This window comes from Cornus florida, unplaced genomic scaffold, assembly GCF_030987335.1.
Source record: "Cornus florida cultivar Cherokee Brave unplaced genomic scaffold, ASM3098733v1 CherokeeBrave_3.0.0_Hap2_Chr09, whole genome shotgun sequence".
Taxonomy (NCBI): domain Eukaryota; kingdom Viridiplantae; phylum Streptophyta; class Magnoliopsida; order Cornales; family Cornaceae; genus Cornus; species Cornus florida.
This window is the reverse complement of record NW_026775579.1, coordinates 48,322,927-48,344,938: the sequence shown is the minus strand read 5'-3', so window position 1 is coordinate 48,344,938 and position 22,012 is coordinate 48,322,927. Positions and strand designations below refer to the sequence as shown.

At 32.9% G+C, this 22,012-nt stretch overlaps 1 protein-coding gene and 1 non-coding gene across 2 annotated transcripts; both read left to right on the top strand.

Moving 5' to 3' along the window:
- Window positions 1–12,361: 12,361 nt before the first annotated feature.
- Window positions 12,362–19,292, top strand: LOC132273845 (uncharacterized). Its single transcript, XM_059774928.1, has 2 exons — window positions 12,362–12,522; window positions 18,854–19,292. Exons 1-2 carry the CDS (start codon window positions 12,447–12,449, stop codon window positions 19,075–19,077), a joined length of 300 nt encoding a protein of 99 aa, XP_059630911.1. The 5' UTR covers window positions 12,362–12,446; the 3' UTR covers window positions 19,078–19,292.
- Window positions 15,030–15,138, top strand: LOC132275814 (small nucleolar RNA snoR109). The gene has a single exon (XR_009470760.1). It is a non-coding gene; the product is annotated as a small nucleolar RNA snoR109 (small nucleolar RNA).
- Window positions 19,293–22,012: the final 2,720 nt, after the last annotated feature.

The window sequence follows — 22,012 nt, the reverse complement described above, 5'->3', positions numbered from 1 at the left end:
ATTACGTTTCTTCTCCTCAGTATCCACCTCTTCCGGAGCAAATAGAGATAAGCGCGTGAACTGTTTCTCATACTCTGCCACTGTTATGTTCTCTAGCTCTAGATTAAGGAACTCTGTCTTCATAGCTGTCCTGACTGCGTATGGAAAGTACTTCTCATCGAAGCGAGCACTGAACTGATCATTGGTCAATGAAGTCCTCTCTCTGCGGTGGTAACTGACTCCCACCACTGCAGTGCATCTCCGACAAGCTTAAAGGTAGCAAGCATCTGCTTTTGAACCTCTGTGCACTTAACCATGCGAAGATGTCGCTCAATGTCCTTCTTCCACTGGTAAGTTACTTTCGTATCGGTGGAGCCTGAGAATTCAGGTGGGCTCCCCTTTGTGAAAGAAATCCTAGCCTTCTCCTAAGGATCAATCTGAACCACTGATGTTGGGATAGGCACCTGCTGAACTTGTGGCTGATTCCAGAGTGCTGCTGCTATACCTGCTTCTATAGCCCGAGCAATGAGGTCATTTATATGGGGAAGAAACTCTGGATCCTTGCCCTGATTGTAGCCCCGATCCTGAGACTCTTGAGTAGTCTGTTGTACTTCCTCCTGCTCAATGTGCAATTAACCATCTTCCTCCTAAAACCCAGGCAGTTGTTGCCCTTCCTCCATTTGCTGACGCCGTAGGAATTCCTGCTGCCTACGTGCCGCTCCTTTCGCTGCCTATTTCTCTAATTGTCCCATCTTCTTCTAGCTTTAATCATTCTACTAACATGGAAAAACTGACATCAGTACGATTTAAGCGGACCGTAAAGGAATACAATAAATCCTAAATTTAGGCTCTGAATAAAAGAATACGCTACGCGGAAGTCTTAAAACGATAGATCCCTAGAGACACTTGAACCTGGAGTGCTCTGATACCAACTGTGATACCCTTCGATTCTAGAGCCATAGGTGATTAAGTCCGAGCACAAATCCGAGGGATACCAAATAATCAAGTATATAAACAAGCATTTGATTACAAAAGAAATAACTAAGAATAAATAAAATAGCAGAAAAAGAAAACTAAATAATAAATCCTCCAAATGAAATATCCAAAACCTTTAATATCCTTACAACTCGAGAATCCATCTAGTGGACCCTACTAATAATCCCAAATGAAACAATTGAAAAGAAATAATCAGAAACTAAAACATAAAGGGAATCCTACATAGAATCGAAAGAGTGATCTTGAGGTTTAAGCTCATATCATGGCATACGTCTATATATATATTTATAATATACATTCTATCCAATCTAAAGTAATCCACTATGTATCATCCAACTTGTTCAGTTTACCTGACACAAATATAAGTAGGATTTAACATTTTCGTTAATCTGTTCCCTTATAAAATAGGTAGGACTTAACTGATAAGTTAATCCATCCCTAGAGTGCCACCATCCCATACTGGTGCACTATATCCACACAATCCCATAGTTGATGTAACAATTAAAGAAGTACATCAAGTAATCCATAAATAAACATAATAATATAATATCATGTTATCACAAAATAGGAATGACTTATAAGTTATTTAACCTTCCTACATCACATATCCTACACAAATTGAATCTTAAACATGCTGATATTTTACTATACAGTCAAGTAAGCATTCTATAAATATAACTCATGCTACACATTTAATCTTAATTGTTAGCACAAACTAACGATTAAATCCATTCATTCCTCAAAGAATCAAATAGCATGCATTATTATATTTAAGTTTGTTTTAGAATTTATTTAAACTCCTATCCGGCCCTTATTTGATGTTTAGGATTCCTCAAATTCAATTAAAATTAATTCAACGTTGTTTACGAAATTTCTCCAGGTAAGGCTCGAGCTTTTGTCTTAATTGCTTGAGCATCCTGTTTCAGGCTCGAGCTTCCTACTTCAGGCTCAAGCTTTTCACCTAATTGCTCGAGTTTTTCTTTTCAAGCTCGAGTTTTTCATCCAATTACTCGAGCTTTTCCTTTCCGACTCAAGCTTTTCATCCATGGCTCGAGCTTTACCCCCAAGGCTTGAGCACTGTAACAGTGGTTCGAGCACTGCTATGCGAATCAACCCAGAATTCTACTGTGAACTTATTCTTTACTAGTTGAGGATTCTAAGGCATGTTTCTAGGTTCGATCAATACTCAGATATGAAAATACATCATTTAAAACATGTATAAATTCATAAATAAATCAAATCAAATCATGAATTTATCAATTCATACAACAAGAACAACCATTAAATATAATTTATAAAACCTATATTCTTGATCAATTAAATTATACATTCCAATTTTAATTGTTCTTTACATAATCCTAAGATTATACTAGAGATATAAATTCCACAGATCAAAGGAGAAGTGTAGAACAAGAACTTGTCTTTTAGGGATTTGATAAAAACCCTAACCTCTTTCTTCTTATTTCTCTTCCTTCTTTTTCCTTCTTTCTTTCTCTCTCTCTCTAAAATATTACGTGATATATTTCTAGCCCTCTTTTTCAACCTTATAGTTATATATTTATAGGCTAAATAATAACTCTATACCTTTTCCCAATCCAAGTCAAACTAATAAAGAAAAAATAAAATTAAAATACTTAAAAGGTAACTAAAATATATATTACGTATAATCTATGTATATTCTTTTTATATAAATAAAATAAATACATCAGATTATCACTAAAGGACTTTCCTTATATATATATGTATATTTATTTATATATATATACATATACCCTATCCATGGGTAATTATTCGTACCCATTAAATCACTTATCCTAGTAGTCCATGGAACTCAATTGGTTGGTCCATGACTTCTATCCAAAACCATTAGAATAAAATAAAATAAAATAAAATAAAACAATCATTTAAAACATTTAATTCTTAACCATTAATTACAAGAAAATACCTAACATTAAAGTAAACAAATACATATTATCTAACACATAATTCAACTAAACAAGTATTTCAAATAAACACGTAATCAATTAATTCATATAAACAATTAAATAGCCAAAAAATCAAATAAAGAATTAAAAATACAATTAAAACAATAAAAAAAATACCGAAACTATCCTTTTAAAATTAGGGATATTACAGATATCATAGAGATGGTCAGATGATACACTAAGCATTCTATTATGACAAAGGTAATCAATTTGCTCCTTAGTCATAGATGAAGCAGTGGACTGTTTAGTGGTTAAAATTCCAGTTGATATTGTTGCTGGGGTGGAGACAATTTGGATTGAAGTGGTTTGTGTTGGAGTAATAGTGTGTGGTTCTTTAAGGGCTGATGTGATCGAGTCCTAAAATGGTTAACCAATACTTTATTTGTTTCTGTCAACGCTTAAAATTTTGACCATAAAACTTTTTAGGTTTAACACTATTGGCTTCATCAAATTTGTTTAGCATTTTTTTTAATATCCTAAATGCAAAGTTGAATCTAACCTTCTGTAAGATTTAAATATAAGATGTCACTATAAGATTCAACCTAATTTAGATTGAAGTAAATTTCTAAAATAATTATAAATAGCAGGGAGTTAATGAATACGTTACGATAAAGAACATATAGTTAATGAATAAACAGGAAACAATACGTTACAATAAAGAATACTTTTTGAAAATAGTTAAGCACAATGTTCTTTTTATTTACTAAAATAAATTAGATATATACATATAGAATTTTAAACACTTTGAAAAAGTTATATATATAAGGTAGACAATATAAAAATTTCAAAGACTATGTAAGAATTAATGGTATAAAATAACTCACCGTGTAAGAATTAATTGTATAATATAACTTTGTAATCGTATATCAAGTTCGAAAAATTTTAAACAGACAATATAAAAATTTCAAAGACTATGTAAGAATTAATGGTATAAAATAACTCACCGTGTAAGAATTAATGGTATAATATAACTTTGTAATCGTATATCAAGTTCGAAAAATTTTAAACACTTCCTAAGAATTATATATATATATATATATATATATATGATTTATCGTTTATTACCATTCTGCATGCAAGTGAAAGAGTTTTAATAAAATTGCTACAAAATACCTTATCGACTCTTTTATTTTTCAAATAGTAAAATTTAGAAAATAGTAGCTTTAGAAAGTTACGTTAAAATGGAATAAATTAAATTGTAACAATATATATTATCAATTAACAACCCAAACACTAGTGTAATATATTAATAGAAACTCAAACTATTAATAGTGAACAATATAATTTAACATTATAATATAACATCATAAATATATAGAAGGTAAAAGAAAGCTCTAACCTGAGATATGGTGAGGCACGTGTTGGATACGCTATTCTAAAGTTGTTATTTCCTCCATACGTGTAGGTAGTGATGGCCAACAGCAGCTCCAAGATACAACCCAATCGCTTATAACTAGTGACTCATCTATTATCATGTTGAGAGGAAGTATTCAACCAAGTCGTTCATCAGTTGCCCAAAACAAACTACTTAAAGTATTATAATAATGGTAAGAAACCGTAAGGAAGGGAAGGAAGAAATAAAAAGGGAGAAGTTTTGATATGTTGTGTGTCTTTCTCTGAATTGATGGACCCTTATTTATAGACTAGAAGTCCAGTGATAGTAAACAGAGTGTGAGAAATGAAATATATGCTAAAACATTGACAAAAAATCATAACAAATTGCAACGTTAAAAGTCACAAAAATCGTAACTAAAAAAGATTGCAGAAGAACCGTTCAAAGAGGTTTTGAAAATCTTTATATTATATTATCAGTATCACTATCCAAAACATGCATTCTTGGGATGATCTCATTCGATTTAAACCTTCACGTCATCATAACACAATCGCAAAAAGCATAATCTTGATTTTGAAATTGCAATGCACCTTTATCTAAATCTTGATTTCGAATATCCATTTTTAATCTACATAAAAGGTCTTGTTGAATCGATTATTACCTTGTAACTAATTAACATGATAATTTTATAAACAATAAAATGATTGCATAAAATCTAAAATTATATAAAGCAAAAGCAAACACAAAAAATTGAAGCAAAAAAAGGGAATTATTTTTTTCAAGAAATCCACCATATACCCTTTACCATAAACCCTGCTCCTTAACTTTTGTAAACTCACAAAATTAAATAGAAAGGAAAACAAGCCAAACCCTTCTGTGAAAGTCAGATCAGAGGAGTTCAAGAAATTGCCAAACTGTTCTTGAGTTTTGAAGATATAAATCTTGACTAAAAATCAAGTAAGCAAGAACGGATGAATCAATTGAGAAAAAACGAATTTAGCAATGTTTTCCTTTTTCTTTTCTTATTCTTCTTCTTGTTTCTCCCCTCCATTTTTTAATCTTGCCAATAAAATTGTAATTGAAAATGCGGATCCTATTATGCACGACATAAGATATCTCTCAACTATTGAGATACTTTATATTGTCTATGACTTTCATGATTGTATGGTAACTATAAAAATAAATAGGTAAATTTTTTATAATGAGGTTATTCTAAAGCTCAAATTTGAATACAAAAGAAAAAAGAAAAATCTCAAATATAATAAAATAAACCCATGAACTTAAACTTAATCATAACTTTCGGGAAAAAAACTTAGGCCCTGTTTGGCATGCGTTGTGTTTTTGGCTTTTTGTTTTAGCATAAAACAAAACAAGTGTTTTGTTTTGAAGTGTTCTGAGTTAAAAACGGAAACATGTTTTGGGACGAAAATTTGCAGTGAGAATATCAGAAACAGAAACATATATAACATGTTTGGCAAGGTCTTTCGTTTCAAGAAATTTAAAAACAAAACATGTTTGGCAGAGTTTAACTGTTACTAAAATTGCTGAAACAAAACTAAGAAACAAAGTGTTTTTAATTTGTTTTTAAAAATTTAATATATTAATACATTATATTTATATATAAGAGCATATTTTTATGTGGTTTGAAAATTTTGTTACACATACTTTTTTTTTTCCCTAAACATTTGGAATAAAATTAGAAATTATGGTTTAAGACTTTAAATTTTATTCTTATTTTAAAGAATATATCATTGTGATTAATAGCATCATTTTCATAAGTGCTTGCAATTGAAAACTTCAACTGAAAATTGAAAATTGATATTGCTCATTTCCCATTAGTGATTGTGAATTGAATCTACCTAGTGATGTCAATCCATTTCCCATTAGTGATAGTACTCCATTTTCCATTACTGAATTGCATAACAACTATATAACATCTGCAATAAATTTGTCACATAACCTATTTAAGTAAAACCTGAAATCAAACAACCTCCTCAACAAAAAGAAAAGAAAAAACACAAACTAAGGCATTCAAGACAAATAAATTCTAACATATGCAAAGACTTGTATTGAAATCAATATTCTCTAAAAGTTACATCAAAGCAAAACTGCAGTTAAAGTTTCAAAGGAAAAACTAATGTCAACCTTCTATCAATTACTAATCAATTAAAGATATAAGATACACAAATAACAGCAAGAAATGAAAAACTAGCCTCCCTTCTTACAAGGATGGAAATACAAATACAAATAAAGATTACAAGGATGTTACAAGTGTGCAGAATGCCATTTCTGACTTTATAGCAATGAAAATACAAGAATGATACAAATGAGAAAGCATCCTTGATACACAGCAACATCAGAGCCTTTTCTTCAACCAAAATGCATATCTTTGAAGAAACTTTCAGTATGGAAGCTTTCTTAGTATTTTGAGAAGATGACCTCAAACTGAATTCCGTCATAGCAGTCCCATTACACAGCAGCAACCATACGCAAAAGATGAGCACATAACATCAACCAATTGTGCACAGAAACATATGATAGCAAGAAATGAATTATACCAAGTATGAAATATACTTTTTTTTTTTTCAAACTCATTTAAATAAATTTAGAAGATGACCTCAAAATGTATCCCAACATAGCAATCCCATTGTACAACAACAACCATATGCAAAAGATGAGCACAACATCACCCAATATACCAAGTATGCACACAACAACAAAAAAACATTACCCAACTTAAGTAGAAGTAATACACAGCAGTCTACTAAACTAAAAGTTCCAAAGTGTAGAGATAGTAAAAAAATATTCCTTTTTTCAGGCCCATACTTCTATCTTTTATATCCCACTCAAGATGCATCATCCCATATAGCAATGGCAATTCATAGTAGCCCCCACATGTACACAACATCACAAATAAATTACCCAAAGTGTCAAAATAACCTATACAGACTCAGTCATATCCCAAAATATAGCAAGTGAGAAGTACACAATAGTAATAACATCATAGAATAGCACACTTGCATTAGTGAAATGCCCAAAGTGTGAAAAATTCAATAAAGGAATCAAGTAAAAAAGTAAATAACTTATTTTTTTTTAAGCATAATGATCAATGACAAAGAAGGCTCAGTCGTATCCCAAAATATAGCAAGTGAGAAGTACACAACAACAATAACATCATAGAATAGCACACTTGCATTAGTGAAAATGCCCAAAGTGTGAAAAATTCAGTAAAGGAATCAACGAAAAAAGTAAATAACTTACTTTTTTTTTTCAAGCTTAATGATCAATGACAGAGAATGCTCAGTGATATTCCAAAATATAGCAAGTGAGAAGTACACAACAGCAATAACATCATAGAATAATACACTTGCCTTAGTGAAATGCCCAAAGTGTGAAAAATCCAGTAAAGAAATCAACTAAAAAAGTAAATAACTTACAGTTAGCTTAATGATCAATCACAGAGAAGACTTAGTGATATCCCAAAATATAGCAAGTGGGAAGTACACAATAACAATAACATCATAGAATAGCACACTTACATTAGTAAAATGTCTAAAGTGAGAAAAATTCAATATACCTTTAGAATCTTTCAACCCTAATGACTTAAACTCACCACACAACTTAACAAAAATAGGGGTGGACATCTTAAAATTTTCATAACATCTACTTGCATGCCCATTTAAGATCTCCAATATATATGCTTCTCCTTTTAAAATTGAATCCCTACAACGTTACTTATGAAAATGTTTCCTATAGTATTCCAACATACACGCCATTATAACGACATATTCATTCTCGTCATCATTATCATACAACTCTATAATTGTCCTAATATCCATATGTATAATAAAATATATAAGAAAAAACATAAATTACTAGTAATACTGTTAAACTACAAACTAGTGATATTTATAGTGATATTGTTATTACAACCATCCCAAGGCAAATAGAAAATAGAGTACTTAATAGCACAATCATCCAAAGTGATAAGAAAAACAAATAAGAAATAAAAGCAACACAACAAACAAAGTATAGTTAATAGTATAACCATCCAAAGTCAAAAGAAAACTAGATAACACATTAAAGCAACAGGAAATCAAAAATTCATGATCTAACCAACCTTCCTCTAATCAAGAAGGTTATTCAGAAAGAAATCCCTCCATATTTCATCATTATGTAGCATCTTGATGACCTTACCATATAGCACATTATCAATGCCCTCCAATTGATTCAAATCATACAACACAAGTTAAATTCATCTTTTGCCTTATCTTTTTTTGATGGAGAAGTTACGGGATAGATGATAAAGCTTCTTTTATGGACTTTTCAATTCGTTCAGTTTTTATGTTAGCATTGTCAGCCATAGTTGCCATGACATTACTCATTGTAGTGGCAAAACTATATTTCTTTTGTTTCTTACCATGAGGTTGAGGCGAGGGACTGATCTCATGACCGTCTACCTCTGCCAAATCATCATTTTCAAGGTTACTATATATGGTTACATGGTGTGGGGGGACTTGGTTGATAGTGGGTGGTCTAGTGGAAGGATACGCATGCGCACTTGTAGCATATGTGTCTCAATAGATGGTGGTATTTTTGTCAAAATGCTTACATCCATTCCTTCGAAACTTTTTAACATCCTTATTCACCTACAAATTATTATCCTATTATTAATATGAAGTAAAACCTACATTTGAATATGACAAATAAATTAACTTTCATTAGTAACCTTTATCAACCTATCCCATCATTCAGTTTCAAGTATAACCATGCCTGTCTCAAAATTGTATCCAACACCTATTTTTGCTAACAATTTCGTAAAGTCTTTGTAGTCTGCCCTCAACTGGTTGAATTTATTCTGAAGTTGGTTCTTTATAAAGTTCTTCCCTATTGAACCCTCATGCCTTTCACTAAATTCCTCCAAGCAATAGTGCTAAAAATTCCAGAAGTATGATTACCAACCTTCACTTCTTCCTCTATAAAGATAATGAAATTTTCAATATGAGAGTCATCACATACTACTTTTCTATTATTGGTAATGTCTGTAAGGTCCTCTATATCTGCCGGCACCATATTCTTATGATTCACATCCATCTAATTAATCATTTTAATTTGAAGTTAGATTTTAGTATAACTTTTACTACGGATATATTCTTCAGTAATGTATGACACTATGTGTGTGGGTAAAATTTTTTACTAGTTGAAGAGCAACACATATAATTTAAACCAAACAAAATTAATAATTAGACCAAATAGGACTGATTCAACATATATGCAGAGATGGATTTTGAAAAATAAATCGAAAAAATAAGTGAAACAATGCCGAATCATGATAAAACTATACAAAATTAAATCTGTCAAAAAATTACGCCTAGAACATTAATACAGAAGCTAAAACTATACAAAATTAACATGTATACAGAAGCTAAAACTATACAAAATTAAATATGTAAAAAAATTATGCCTTAGAACATATTATACAAATTAACAAAATATTCCTTAATTTCATCGATTTTGAACACAAGATTGGAACTAATCTGTCATACACACAAATACAGTACGCAAAATTAAATTAGGGTTTCAAACAATTATCATTTCAGTTTAAACAAAGGCTAAATAATCCTCAATTCCATCAATTTTGAACACAAAATTTGAAAAAATCAGTCATAATCATATATACAAAATGTAAAATTATACCAAAAAAAAAAAAAAATAGGGTTTTAACAAAATCTGGTTTGAGTTTAAAGAAAGCCCAAAATTATACTAATATTCCTCTAATATGTCAATTCCGAAACACAAAAGTCGAAGAAATCAGAGGGTAAAACTAATAAAAAATATTAGGGTTTTTAAAAAATTCGAACTTCTAATGAAACTCCGTCTGTGGATTTCCAATCGCAAAACTAAAAAAAAAAAAAAAAAAAAAAAAACCTCAAATAATAACTCAAACACACCTATAATTTGCAGATATTCAAAGAAACTCGACAAACCTGTCGAGGTCGTCGAAGATAACAGCAAACGAATGAAGATTGTTGAAGGTTTCGACCGAAAACAACAGTGGGAGCTTCGATCAGTGTTCACTTTTAGCCAACAATTGCAGTCGCCAACAATCGCCGGAGAGGAGGAGAGCGACGCGAACCCTAGAAAATGCTTAACAACGCCTTTTATATGTGCTTCAATTGTTGCCTCCACTATAGTTAAATGAAGGTATTTGTTGCCTCCGCTACAGTGTATAATGTGGGCCAAACAATACCGAATCAGGCAAAAACACCTAAATGGTGTTTCAGATTTTGGGATAGTTTTTACAAATGTTTTGCAACTGTTTAAAATATAACAGTTCAGCCAAATATGTTTTGGGTTGAAATTGGGCTACTGTAACACGCCTGTAAAAACACCAAAAACATAACACTAACCAAACATGACTTGAAAAAATTTAGAACAATGACAATCATTTTCATTATGTTATGCCAATATTAACCGGGCTGTGTTACACACCACATTCGTGTTAGCAACCGCACGAGACTGCAAGTCTTGACCATATTTAATTAGGTTAAGTGCATTAAACCCCTTTTAACTATGAGGCAATTGCAAGAAACCCTCCCAAACTAAAAAATATCCTCAAACTATAACAGTGTTGCAATTAGTCCCATAACGTGAAAGAACCGTTAACTACAAATGAAGTTACCATTCTGCCCATTAACTAACCCACTATCCAACTGTAGTGGTTGACGTGGCTCTTGTAATCTCTTATGTCCAATGAATACTTGACAAGTCCTCATATCTTAATCCAATAATTTTGCTAACATAGAAAAAAATATATATATTCCCCTCAACACAGCGTTACATTGGTAATCAAAGAAGCGCGTGCCCCACCTTCGCTCCCTGTCTCGTACACAGGTACATAACGTCTCTATTTTTACTCCCCGCGGCCGTCACAACCAGCTGCAGTTTACCTTTGTACGCGTCTAAACTGCAGCCATGGAATTTACCGGCGAGGACCAACGGTGGTCTTGAAACTGTTACTGGCGAGAAGCGGCTAGCTGCTTTTACCGGCGAGAAACGGGAGGTTTATTTCTTACCAGCGAGACTGAACTGACCGGCGATGAAACGACTAAATGGTGGGGAAGTGGACGACGGGATTGTTCAGCTGGAATGGAACATCCGGTGTGAGGCGGATTGTGACTGTCGCCATGCTTCAATGGAGGACGACGGGTTAGCTACCACCTCGTCTCCGGTCACCTCCGACAATTTGCCGCCCTTCTCGACAGCGAAGGGGGATCGTTAACACTAATGTCCTTATCGGAGGTGGAGAAGATGGAGGTGGCGCGTGATCCGACGGCGGTGGCGACCTTGAGGTGGCGCATGAACATGCGGCTGTTTTGTTTCTTAATCAATCCACAACATTCATCTCTCCAATGCAAGCTAGTGACCGATTACGATAATCGGCAACCCAATCTCAAGACCCTAAATTCTAGTCTTAAGACCCTATAAAAACCTAAAAATTCAGTCGCAAAGTCAAGAAAATCAGTTGTCGTCATGGACGCACGGTGGTGCCATGGACAGACAGTGAAGGTAGTTGGGGAGAGAGGGCGGCAGACGCAGGGAACGTGTGTTTATATACACACGGAAGAGAGGAACGCGTGTATAATGTATATACATATATTCCTATATAATATTTATTTAATGGTTATAAGGTTATTTTTGTCTTTTTAAAATTTTGTCAAGTCAGCCCTTCCATCAACGTTAAATTTTGGACGGCCAATTAACATATTGTAACATATGTAATAGTTTAGAAAGTTAAGTGTTTTCTTGATAGTTTAAGGAGTTTTTTTTGAGGGAGTGAAAAAAGTTTAGGGAATTTAATGCACTTCAGTCTGTTGAATTTCATTCATTCATCTAAATGAACAACATTTGGGTCGAGTATTCATCGAGTCGAGTACCAACCCTAGCCCAACTATCATTTTAATTGGGCTGGGCTCTTCAGTTTGGTTCCCTTCATGGGCTTCCATTTCAGCCCAAGACGTTCATATGCCGAATCCGAACCACACGATCATCTCTTTTACTACACCTTCGCTTTGGTCATTTCCGTGTGCTCCCCACTTCTTGTTTGTTCGTTCTCTCTGTCTCTTCTCTCTGCAAAATCACAGCGATCGGTCATGGCTTTGAACAACGGGCTCAGATCTTGCGCCTCGAAGCTCCTCACTTCCACAGAATCATTTCTCCCCAAATCAGGTCAGTCCTCTTCCTCACTTTGCTCCGATTGTATATAACTTAGGGTTTCTCTATTAATCAGTGTCTTCAGTCCACGGTAAATTTTATTAGATTCAAAATTTGATTGGGTTTTCTTAGCAACCAAAAGGGTTTACTTCTAAACATCGATTCGATTATTTGATTGAATCGTTGTTGCAAACCATGGAATGTATGTATGCATATTTGTATATTTTTTATGTATTGGTAATGTGCATTTTCATTAAATGAATATGATTCATTTTTGTTAATTGATGTTGCAGTTTAGGTCAATGCTTTGTATTATATGATTCTCACAGCTCGAAGCTCACCTCAACTATTGAATAAGTGGGTTTTGATTAGATATTTGTACTTAAAATGAATAATTATGAATCCTTGCTCGATGTGTAAATAAAGAATGGTAGATCATATTTTCAAGTATTCTATGATGGCTAATGAATTATAGAACTTTTTTTTTTGGTTCTGGTTTGGTTACTACTGTTAATGTATCTTGAGCTGAGTCTGTGGCAGTCTTATATGAGTGTGATAATTTGAAAGCACCTGCTTTCTGTCTTTTCCGATGCATGTTAAGTGTTAGAATTTTAGAAGGAAATTGGGTCTCTATCATTAAGCTAAGAAGGTGGGAACTGGATTGTTCTTAGTGCGGTTGTTATGGTATAGGGAAGTAGGAGGCATATCTTTGCTTCTTTTTTTTTTTTCTTTTTTTTTTTTTTTAATTTTATCATTTATGGTCTTGTTGCCTTTAATTTTAGAAGATGTTATGTGGGGTAGATAAACAGATTGTAATGTTGGAACATTTGAAGTTTATTGTAATGTTGGAACATTTGAAGTTTACGTTTTTTTTTGAAAAGTGGAGCTTGTGATGTCTTTATTACTTGTTATTGTTAAAATTATTACTTTATTGTTTTGTTTTTAATTTTCTCAGTTGTTATTGTTATAACATATGGTTTATCTTATTGTTATTGTATGTATGTGTGTGTGTGTGTGTGTGTGTGTGTATATATATATATATATTTGCTATCAAAGACGAGCCTTTTTTTTTTGGCTATAAAGTCAAGAGACCCTAAGTCGTAGGGAAAAAAACTTTGTTTGTTTGTTGTTGTTGTTTGTAAAAGACGAGTCTTTAGCTTTGTTTTCCATTTAGATCGTCATATATGTACATAAAGCATTTCACTTTAGCTTGTCAGATTTGTATAAAGCACAAATGGATACATCCTGTGTCCATTACCTTGTATTATGCAACAATTGCATCCATGTCCACAATCTGTTTTTGTGTTCATTACTCTAGCTTCTTTGTAATTTCCACTCTTGGTGGAATTGATGAAATTTATCTTCTTTTTTATTTTATTTATTTATCATACTTCATATCAACTTGCTTTGATAATGATCCCGTTTGTCATTGTGATGGAATCTTCTATATCGTTTTCTCCATACAAGATTTTGCTCATTGTTCCAAAAGCATAGCCCTTGATTTAAGGATTCCAGTCTATATTATTGGTTTCTTTGAAATGAATTCACACTCTTTTTTTGGCTGACCCCGACACTTCATGGATACTCCTGTACACGTCGTCGATGCTTCACGGCTTGTCCCTAATTTAAAAATAATTTTTATGTTTCATAAATTTAACCTGACACATCTCGGAAACTTGGTCAACACATTCCGGATAGTTGACCGACACATTCCACACTCTGTCTTTATAAAACAAACGCATGACAGTCTTAGAAACAACATTATTCACATACATCAAACTGTCCAACATCCTTTTCCTAAAAAAATTGACATTAAATACATGTGAAAGTATGTAATGAAAAAAAGACATAACTATAATAACCAGATAGGATAGTAATGTTGTATATAATATAATATATTCTTTTTGATATTCAAATAGCTTCAATCTCTAACTTATGTAACTTTAGTATAGAAATTTTAAATTAATTAATGATCTATAATTGTCTTACTCAATAGATATATAAATGAAAATTTATATTTATATTAGCCGTGTTCACGCCATGTCCATGTCCATGTCTTACGTTTTTAGAGTTTGATGTGTTGGCGTATCCATGTCCATGTTTTTTAGGTTGGTATATATATATATATATATTGGGTCAATTATGAGACAACTGTGCCTGGTCTTGATAATTTTTTTATATCGGTTTCAGATTCATTAACCTGATGTAGATGTTCTCCTTTCATTTTTCTTTGCAAAAAGAAAAAATAAGAGGATGAACCCCTTTCACGTCTTTTCCCCGGCACTTTCATGTTCCCTCACCTGTATAAGGCTATTGTTTGTAAAACACAAACCTCAAACATGTACACACACAAGTATTTTTGCTCTTCTTTCTATTTTCTTTCTATTTTCTTCTTCATATTTGTATGGTTTGGAGTTAGAATGTGATTTTTGTTTCTGTGATGTCTTTGACTGAGGTATAAAAAAAGCTACATGTACCAAGGGAAGGGTGTTATCTGTACCCTTAATCTTGAATTGCTGAAGTGGCTGTAAGTATGTCGATCTAACGGCTGAGAAGTTAACTGGCCGGTTGTTGTTTGAGGTTTGTTAAGAATCTCCATCAACATATCTGCTTACTGAACTTCTTACATGTATATAAATATGAATGAGAAGGGGAGAAGAAGGAAATGGCATAGGATTTAGCCTTTTTGAGGAGGCCCTTCTCTTACATCAACTCTTTTATTGTATAAAAGGGGTCACCTTCCAGGCATTCTGCTTTGACTTCCCAGCAGTTTGCGTCTCTAGGTGCCTACACATATAAAAACACTTCTTTTATGCTTGGGGAAAAAAAAGAAAGGAGATTGACAAACTGTTAACTAATGCTTATAAAAAAAGAATTGTAAATTCCATTCCTGAAGCTCTTTGTTTCTAATCTTAGGTTGGATAAGATCACATTTAAATATGTTATATCTAGTCTTGCTAATGTGTTGCATTATGTTTTTCTTTTTTGGTAAGTGCTAATGTGTTGCATTATGTTGTTTCTAATGAGGAACTCAATCTCCAAAAAGTTGCAACATCCTTTCAGATGTTCCCTTTAAATATTCTCTTCAAATGCAATCAATCTGTTCGTTGTCAATTATCCATAAATATATGGTCAAAATCAGGATGCACTTGGCTTGGATTAGCGGCTATAGAATTAGCCTCAGGGATATAGATGGTATCTACTTTCAAATTTTTATGACCTTGTCATCGTAAGAGACTTCTACAAAGCCACTTGTTTTTATTTTATTTTCCCTAGGTAAAGTGGAATTTTTTGTATTTGTTTTTTTTAATATATATATAGGGTTAAGTGCAAAAAACCCCCTCATTATATTCAAAATGTGCAATTACCCCCGTTGTTCAATAACTCCCTGTATTTTTTAATTTGTGCAAATAAGGACAAATTGAGTAATTGAACAATGAAAGGTCTAAATTAACCTTAGTTTATAAAAACAAAAAACAAAATACTTGTTTTCTCTCTCCTGGCCGGCCATTTAATTATATATACACTGTGATTGAGTCATATATGAAACTATATACTACCTCTGTCTCAAAAAGAATGTCTCTTTTGGGGAACTATAACTCACAATTCCCGAAAAGAGACATTTATTTTGGGACAAAGGGAGTAATATATCAATATAAGAACCACAGTGACCGGAACATTAGGAAAGCCAATGAAGCAAGCAATTTGAATAGGACTATGATTCTCAGATGGGACTTCACTGTAGGAATCATAAAAAAGGACTAACTTGATTGAACCGAAAAAGGATGATGATTTGCACAATGTAAACATAAATTTTTACACACAGGGCATTGAGGTCTAAGAATTTGAGATTTGTGATGAAGATTTGTGGTGGTGAGTCGTGAGTTGAACCAGCTGTGTGGGGTTCGTTTGTCGGAAGTCCACTAGATTGCCATCATCTATGGGGTTTCGGTGGTGTTGTTTGTCGGCTATGGGGATGGTGGTGTCGCCGGAAGACCTCAGGAAGTTGATGACACAAGTTTTGGTGGTGGTGGTGGTTGTCGGATATGGGAAAAAAATGGGGTTTTGGTGGTGGTGGTGTCATCAAGTTCCTGTGGTGGTGCCGCCATTGAGAGAGAAATTAAATCGGAAAAGGTGAGGTGGGTTGGGGTAGTGGCCGCAACAACGGTGGTGAAGGAACTGGCGGTGGTTGCGGTTGTGGGGAGTAGATGGCGGTGATGGTAGGTAGTGGGTTAAGCTGAGATGTTGTCGGCCAATTTGAGGAAAAAAAAAAAAAACCAGATGTAAAATGGCAAAATTAACTCTAATTTGAATTGCAAAATAGTAAAGTGGGGCATTATTTGTCCAATAAAAATGGAGACAAAGCTTACCCTTTCCATGAAGAGGGGAAGTTAGCTTTCCCCTTTTATATATATCTTTTTATATTTGCATAGAAATATTTAATTATTATTGTTTTATGCTTACATCAGCAATGAGGGTATTTTAGGGTTTTTATAAAAAATTTGGTCAAAATTGACTATTAGGGGGCAATTTGCTCAAAAATTAATAATACAGGGATTTATATGCACTTTAATGGGGGTGTTTTTTGCACATTTTTTATATAACGAGGGGTTTTGTTGCACTTAACCCATAAATATAACAATAGTGTACATGCAACAAACAATTGTCGACTGAGTTAACTAGTACTTCTTTTCTTTGCATTTGTGTTTCAATGTTATGGTTCCCTCAATAGAAAAATTGTCGACTGAGTTAACTATGGATCAATAAATAATAAACGATAAATAAATAAATGAGAAGAAAGAGTAAATCGTGAGCTTTGACCTGTTGCTGCGTTCCTTACTATTACACTTTTTTGACTCATCCTGCGGGAACAAACCTGGTAAGTTTGTTAACCCTCGTTGAAGTTGAACTGTGTTTGAAACACTGGAGTCGTCTTCTTTCTTTTTTTTTTTTTGGAGGAGGATGTTATTTTGTTTCACCTAAAGCTTGTGGGATCGGGATATAATCCAAGACAGATTTGCTGATGCATTTGTAGGAAACATTGAAATAAATCTGTGGAAAGACTTGTTTCCATTACATAAATTGCTGGTACAAAATTGACAATGTTATTTTACAATTCAAATGTGTCTTCAACCAAATTTAAAGAATTGCAGCTTCTAGTGCTACCAAAGTAAGGTTTGTATTACTTGATAATAGTTGTTAACCATACAATTTCACTTCTTTATAGCTTTAAGTTGTTATGTCAAAAGAGTAGGACCTAGACCTTAGCAATTTGTGGTTTCAACAACTAATTTTACTACAGTACTCTTTAAATGAAACACACGACAGGCTATGTTGATTTTGTCTTGTTTGCTTTTATGTTCTATTTTTTTTTTCTTTTCTTTTCCCTGCTGCTTCCCATATTATGTAACTGATGTAGTAAATATCACAACATTTTATTTTTCGCCAAACAATCAACTTTTTATCGATAAGACCAAAGAATCTAAATTTTTTCTGGCAAATGCAATTCTTAATTGCAAAGTTAGAGAACTAAAAGTAATGTTTCGAATAAGCTCCTTATAGTGACCGTAAAAATATAGCATTCCTTGTGTTGCTTATAACCTATGAAGCACGGACACGGATACGGGACACGGGTACGACACGACACGGATACGGCGACATGACAAATTTCAAAAAAATAGGACACGGACACGACGGGGATACGCCTATATATAATTATATATTCAAAATATAATTACTAGAATCTTGTACAGAAAAATAAAATAACAACAAAGAATAGAATCAATTTCAATAATTTCATCTCTGTTATAAGAAAAATATAGGCAAGACAAAACAGAAAATAAATGAAAAATAAAGTTGATCCAAATTTCAAAAGAAGATGTGCAGAAGAGACATAGCTATAATGAACTAAATATGTATATGAATAAACATATATACTTTTAGTCTTTCACAAAGTTTTGTTTATGTAACTTATATATATATATATATATATATCTTGTTCATGAAGAGAGATAATTGAAGAAGAGGAGAGACCGAGAGGAGTGAGAGAAAGTAAATTTTGTCTCACAGAAGTGTCGGACCGTGTGTCCGAGCCTCAGACACGCGTGTCTAATAAAAAATAATATTTGGACACTTTACAGAAGTGTCGGACACGTGTCCGAGCCTCGGACACGGGTGTCGGTGTCCGAAAAGTATCCGACACGGGTACGGGGCCTCTGGGAGTAGTGTCCGTGCTTCATAGCTTATAACCAAAGTGTTAATATCTTTCTGTTGGATAATCTATTTTAGGAAACCACTATGTGTGAATTTACACAATCGTTTCAACTCATAATCTTTTTTGTGACAGTGAATAGAGGCTTCCATTCAACTGGCATGAAGAGAATGAGTGGAGGACATGCTCATGGCCACGATGAACCATTCTACGTTCACGCAAAGCACATGTACAACTTGGACATGATGAATCATCAGGCGCTGAAGATGAGTCTTACTGTCCTCGGTGTCTTCAGCATTGGTGTAGGTGTCCCTATCTTTGCTGTCATCTTCCAGCAAAAGAAAACTTCTTCCGGCTAAGTCGCCACTTCAATCCTCCTTTGTTACAATAACAGAGACCATTTTGGTATGCCTTGTATTAGACTTTAAGTAATGGTTTTCATTGGTTCAAAGATTTATCATTATTCCTGGTGTTTTGTCTGGCAATGTCAATGCTATTTGCCTGTTCAGCTTCAACATGGAAATATTTTCTTCAGTAACATGTTGATAATAATATTTACTGGCTTTTGTTCAAATTGGTTTCCTGATAGCATGCTCTTTGTCTAGAGATGAATGTACGTACTTTTGGTTGATCGAAACACGAGCCTTGGTTGATCGAAACATGAACCTTGGTTTACGAAAGAATTTCAATATTATTATTAGAGCGGTTGCCCGGTTGAACATATTTATGGAATTCCATTTAAAGGTTAATTTTTGGGGTTCCTAGAGTTTTCTGAGTATAGTATCACCTTGTAGAGTGCAGCTGTGACAATGTCGAAGATCGTTGCCATTCATGTTCTTCATACGAGAGACACCATGAACCCTTTCGACGGTGCATAGGGCATAATAACATACCCTGCATCATCCTCAAGCTCTGAGGATTGCTGCTGAAAAATCTAGTTGGAAAGTGTAGGGTGTTCATGTTGACTATACAGGTTGCGCTTGTAGCTCCTTTTATACCTACCATTCCCTTGTTAGGCACAGTGCTATGAAGTTTAACAAGTGCACGAGGCTTGGAAAATGTACTTTCAGACTGCATTTAGCCTATATGCAAGGCATTGTTTCATCAACAAATTTGCCCTGTGATTGTCCGCCCATAGATCATCCTAATAGAGTTAGGGGTGGGTTTGAGATCATCCTAATAGAGTTAGGGGTGGATTTGGGAAGAGAATTTAAAACTCGCAAAGTTTTTCAATTAACGATTAATATATAAATAAATATTCGTTTATTAGCTTTAATTTTTGTTTTTTCTTATTTGTTGTGATTGTTTTAAATTTTAACAACATTTTTGTTATTATGTGGTTAAATATTTGACTAGACTAAAAAAAAATTACAAATTTATGTTAAATTTGTTCAAATTTAAATTTTTTATTTAAAAAATATGTATATTGGGGAATTCCGAACCCATCCCTATTCCGATGGGTTCGCTCAAAAGCTGTTCGACTGTACATGGAATAACTTCTCACTGCCTTTGATTAATTAAAACCGAGCAGAAATTTTGCTTAAACAATTTGGATGAAAAATTTATTTTTTATAGAGAAATCAAAATGGAGATTGACCAAGTGGTAAGGGATGAGCTGGGTTTTCGTTATCTGGGTGTTTTGCGATTCAAAAGTTGCCTGAGTCGGGCACTTAATCGTAATACAATTGGATGATTTACAATTCAACTCAGGAGTGTAAGTTATTAAATGGAATTAACAATCAACTTATATATATATCTATTTCAATTCCCATTCGATAACATAGACTTTGATTTTTTCAACAAAATGGGCACGCAGCAGGTATGTGATTCGAATTTTTTACACTTTCTTTGAATCCAAACAGAAAAAGACAGAGATGGGGCAATTACAACCACATGATAGTACATCACTTAATAATAAATTACTTGCTAGACACTCAATAAATAGTCGGATTTGTTCACTTAGTGACAAGGATTTGGTGCAATAACAAAATATTAAATTCCATTGCATGAAGCAACATGCTTCTATAACGTATTAAGTTATTTGTGATATTATATCTCAATAATGATAAATCTCTCTCTCTCTCTCTCTCTCTCTCTTCCTGCAGCGAATAACAAGATGAGTAGTTGAAGAGCTTATAATTGTCATTATAAATGAGTTTCTAATTCTTCATTGGTTGTTTGTAAATAAAATACGGAGTAGTTTATTTATTTATTTATTTTTATCTCTATTAAGAATATGAGCTCTTCTTTTTAAAGGAAAAATTAAATGTTCGAGCCCTAATATATACTTAATTGAAGTGAAAATCTAATAATACTACAAGTTGTTAAGAGTTTCACATCCAACATGTTAATCTAAGAATTTTGTTATTTCATTTCTATATTGGATGAGACTAAAAGGACAAAGGAAAAGATATTTGAAAGAACATGTTTTCAAATTATTGAATATGAGTATATAAATTTTATATTTTCAGTTAATCAGACGAAAATGCATATATATAAATAAAGTGTAGTCTGTATAAATTGATATTTAGATTTAGATGAATTTCTATTGATTTTTTCGTTTGAACGTGACAGATGTTTCAATAATTTTTAAAAAGTGACGATACAATTATTTAAATACAATTATTTAAATACATTTTTTCTAACATAATACTCTAAAGTCGATATGCAATTATGCACACTCCAAAATAATAATAATAAACAATCTATAGTTCTCTCTCACACATACCGCAAATAAGTGAATGACAAGTTCATAATAATATCACTTCAAATATATACTCAAAAGTCATATAGAAACACACAGTGACTTTTTGTCTTTTTGCCCTTTTTCTCTAGCCAGCAATTGGATAGTATAAAATAGAATAAGACATTCCGGTATGTTGAAAAGATGCCATCACAGAAAGACCCACTTTATCCAACAACAAAGTTCTTTAATTTTCTTAAGCAAGGAAGATAATTTATTTATTTTAATAATAGTTAAAAATTACCACCACACAGATCGATTCTAATATTTGTTACATAAATATATACACACATATATATTTGGTCATGACCCAGGACCAAAATGTTCACATTGTAAAACAGGAAGATTAAAAACAAAGGAGTCAATTATGGGCCACGTGTTGTTGTGGCTCAGATGGTGTAAATTAGAGCTTTTTTTATTTATTTATTTTTTTTGAAATATTTAAATTTGTGAAATAAATTATGTCTCATTATTTTTATATATTAGAGTTGAGATTGATTTGGTAACTCCTTGAATGCAAGTAATATAATTCTTATCTAACAAAGGAACTG

Excerpts from the sequence above, each read along its gene's own strand:
- LOC132273845 (XM_059774928.1), top strand. The coding sequence starts at position 12,447 with ATGGCTTTGAACAACGGGCTCAGATCTTGCGCCTCGAAGCTCCTCACT. Across the intron at positions 12,523-18,853 it reads ATCATTTCTCCCCAAATCAG|TGAATAGAGGCTTCCATTCA; the intron begins GTCAGTCCTCTT and ends TTTTTGTGACAG.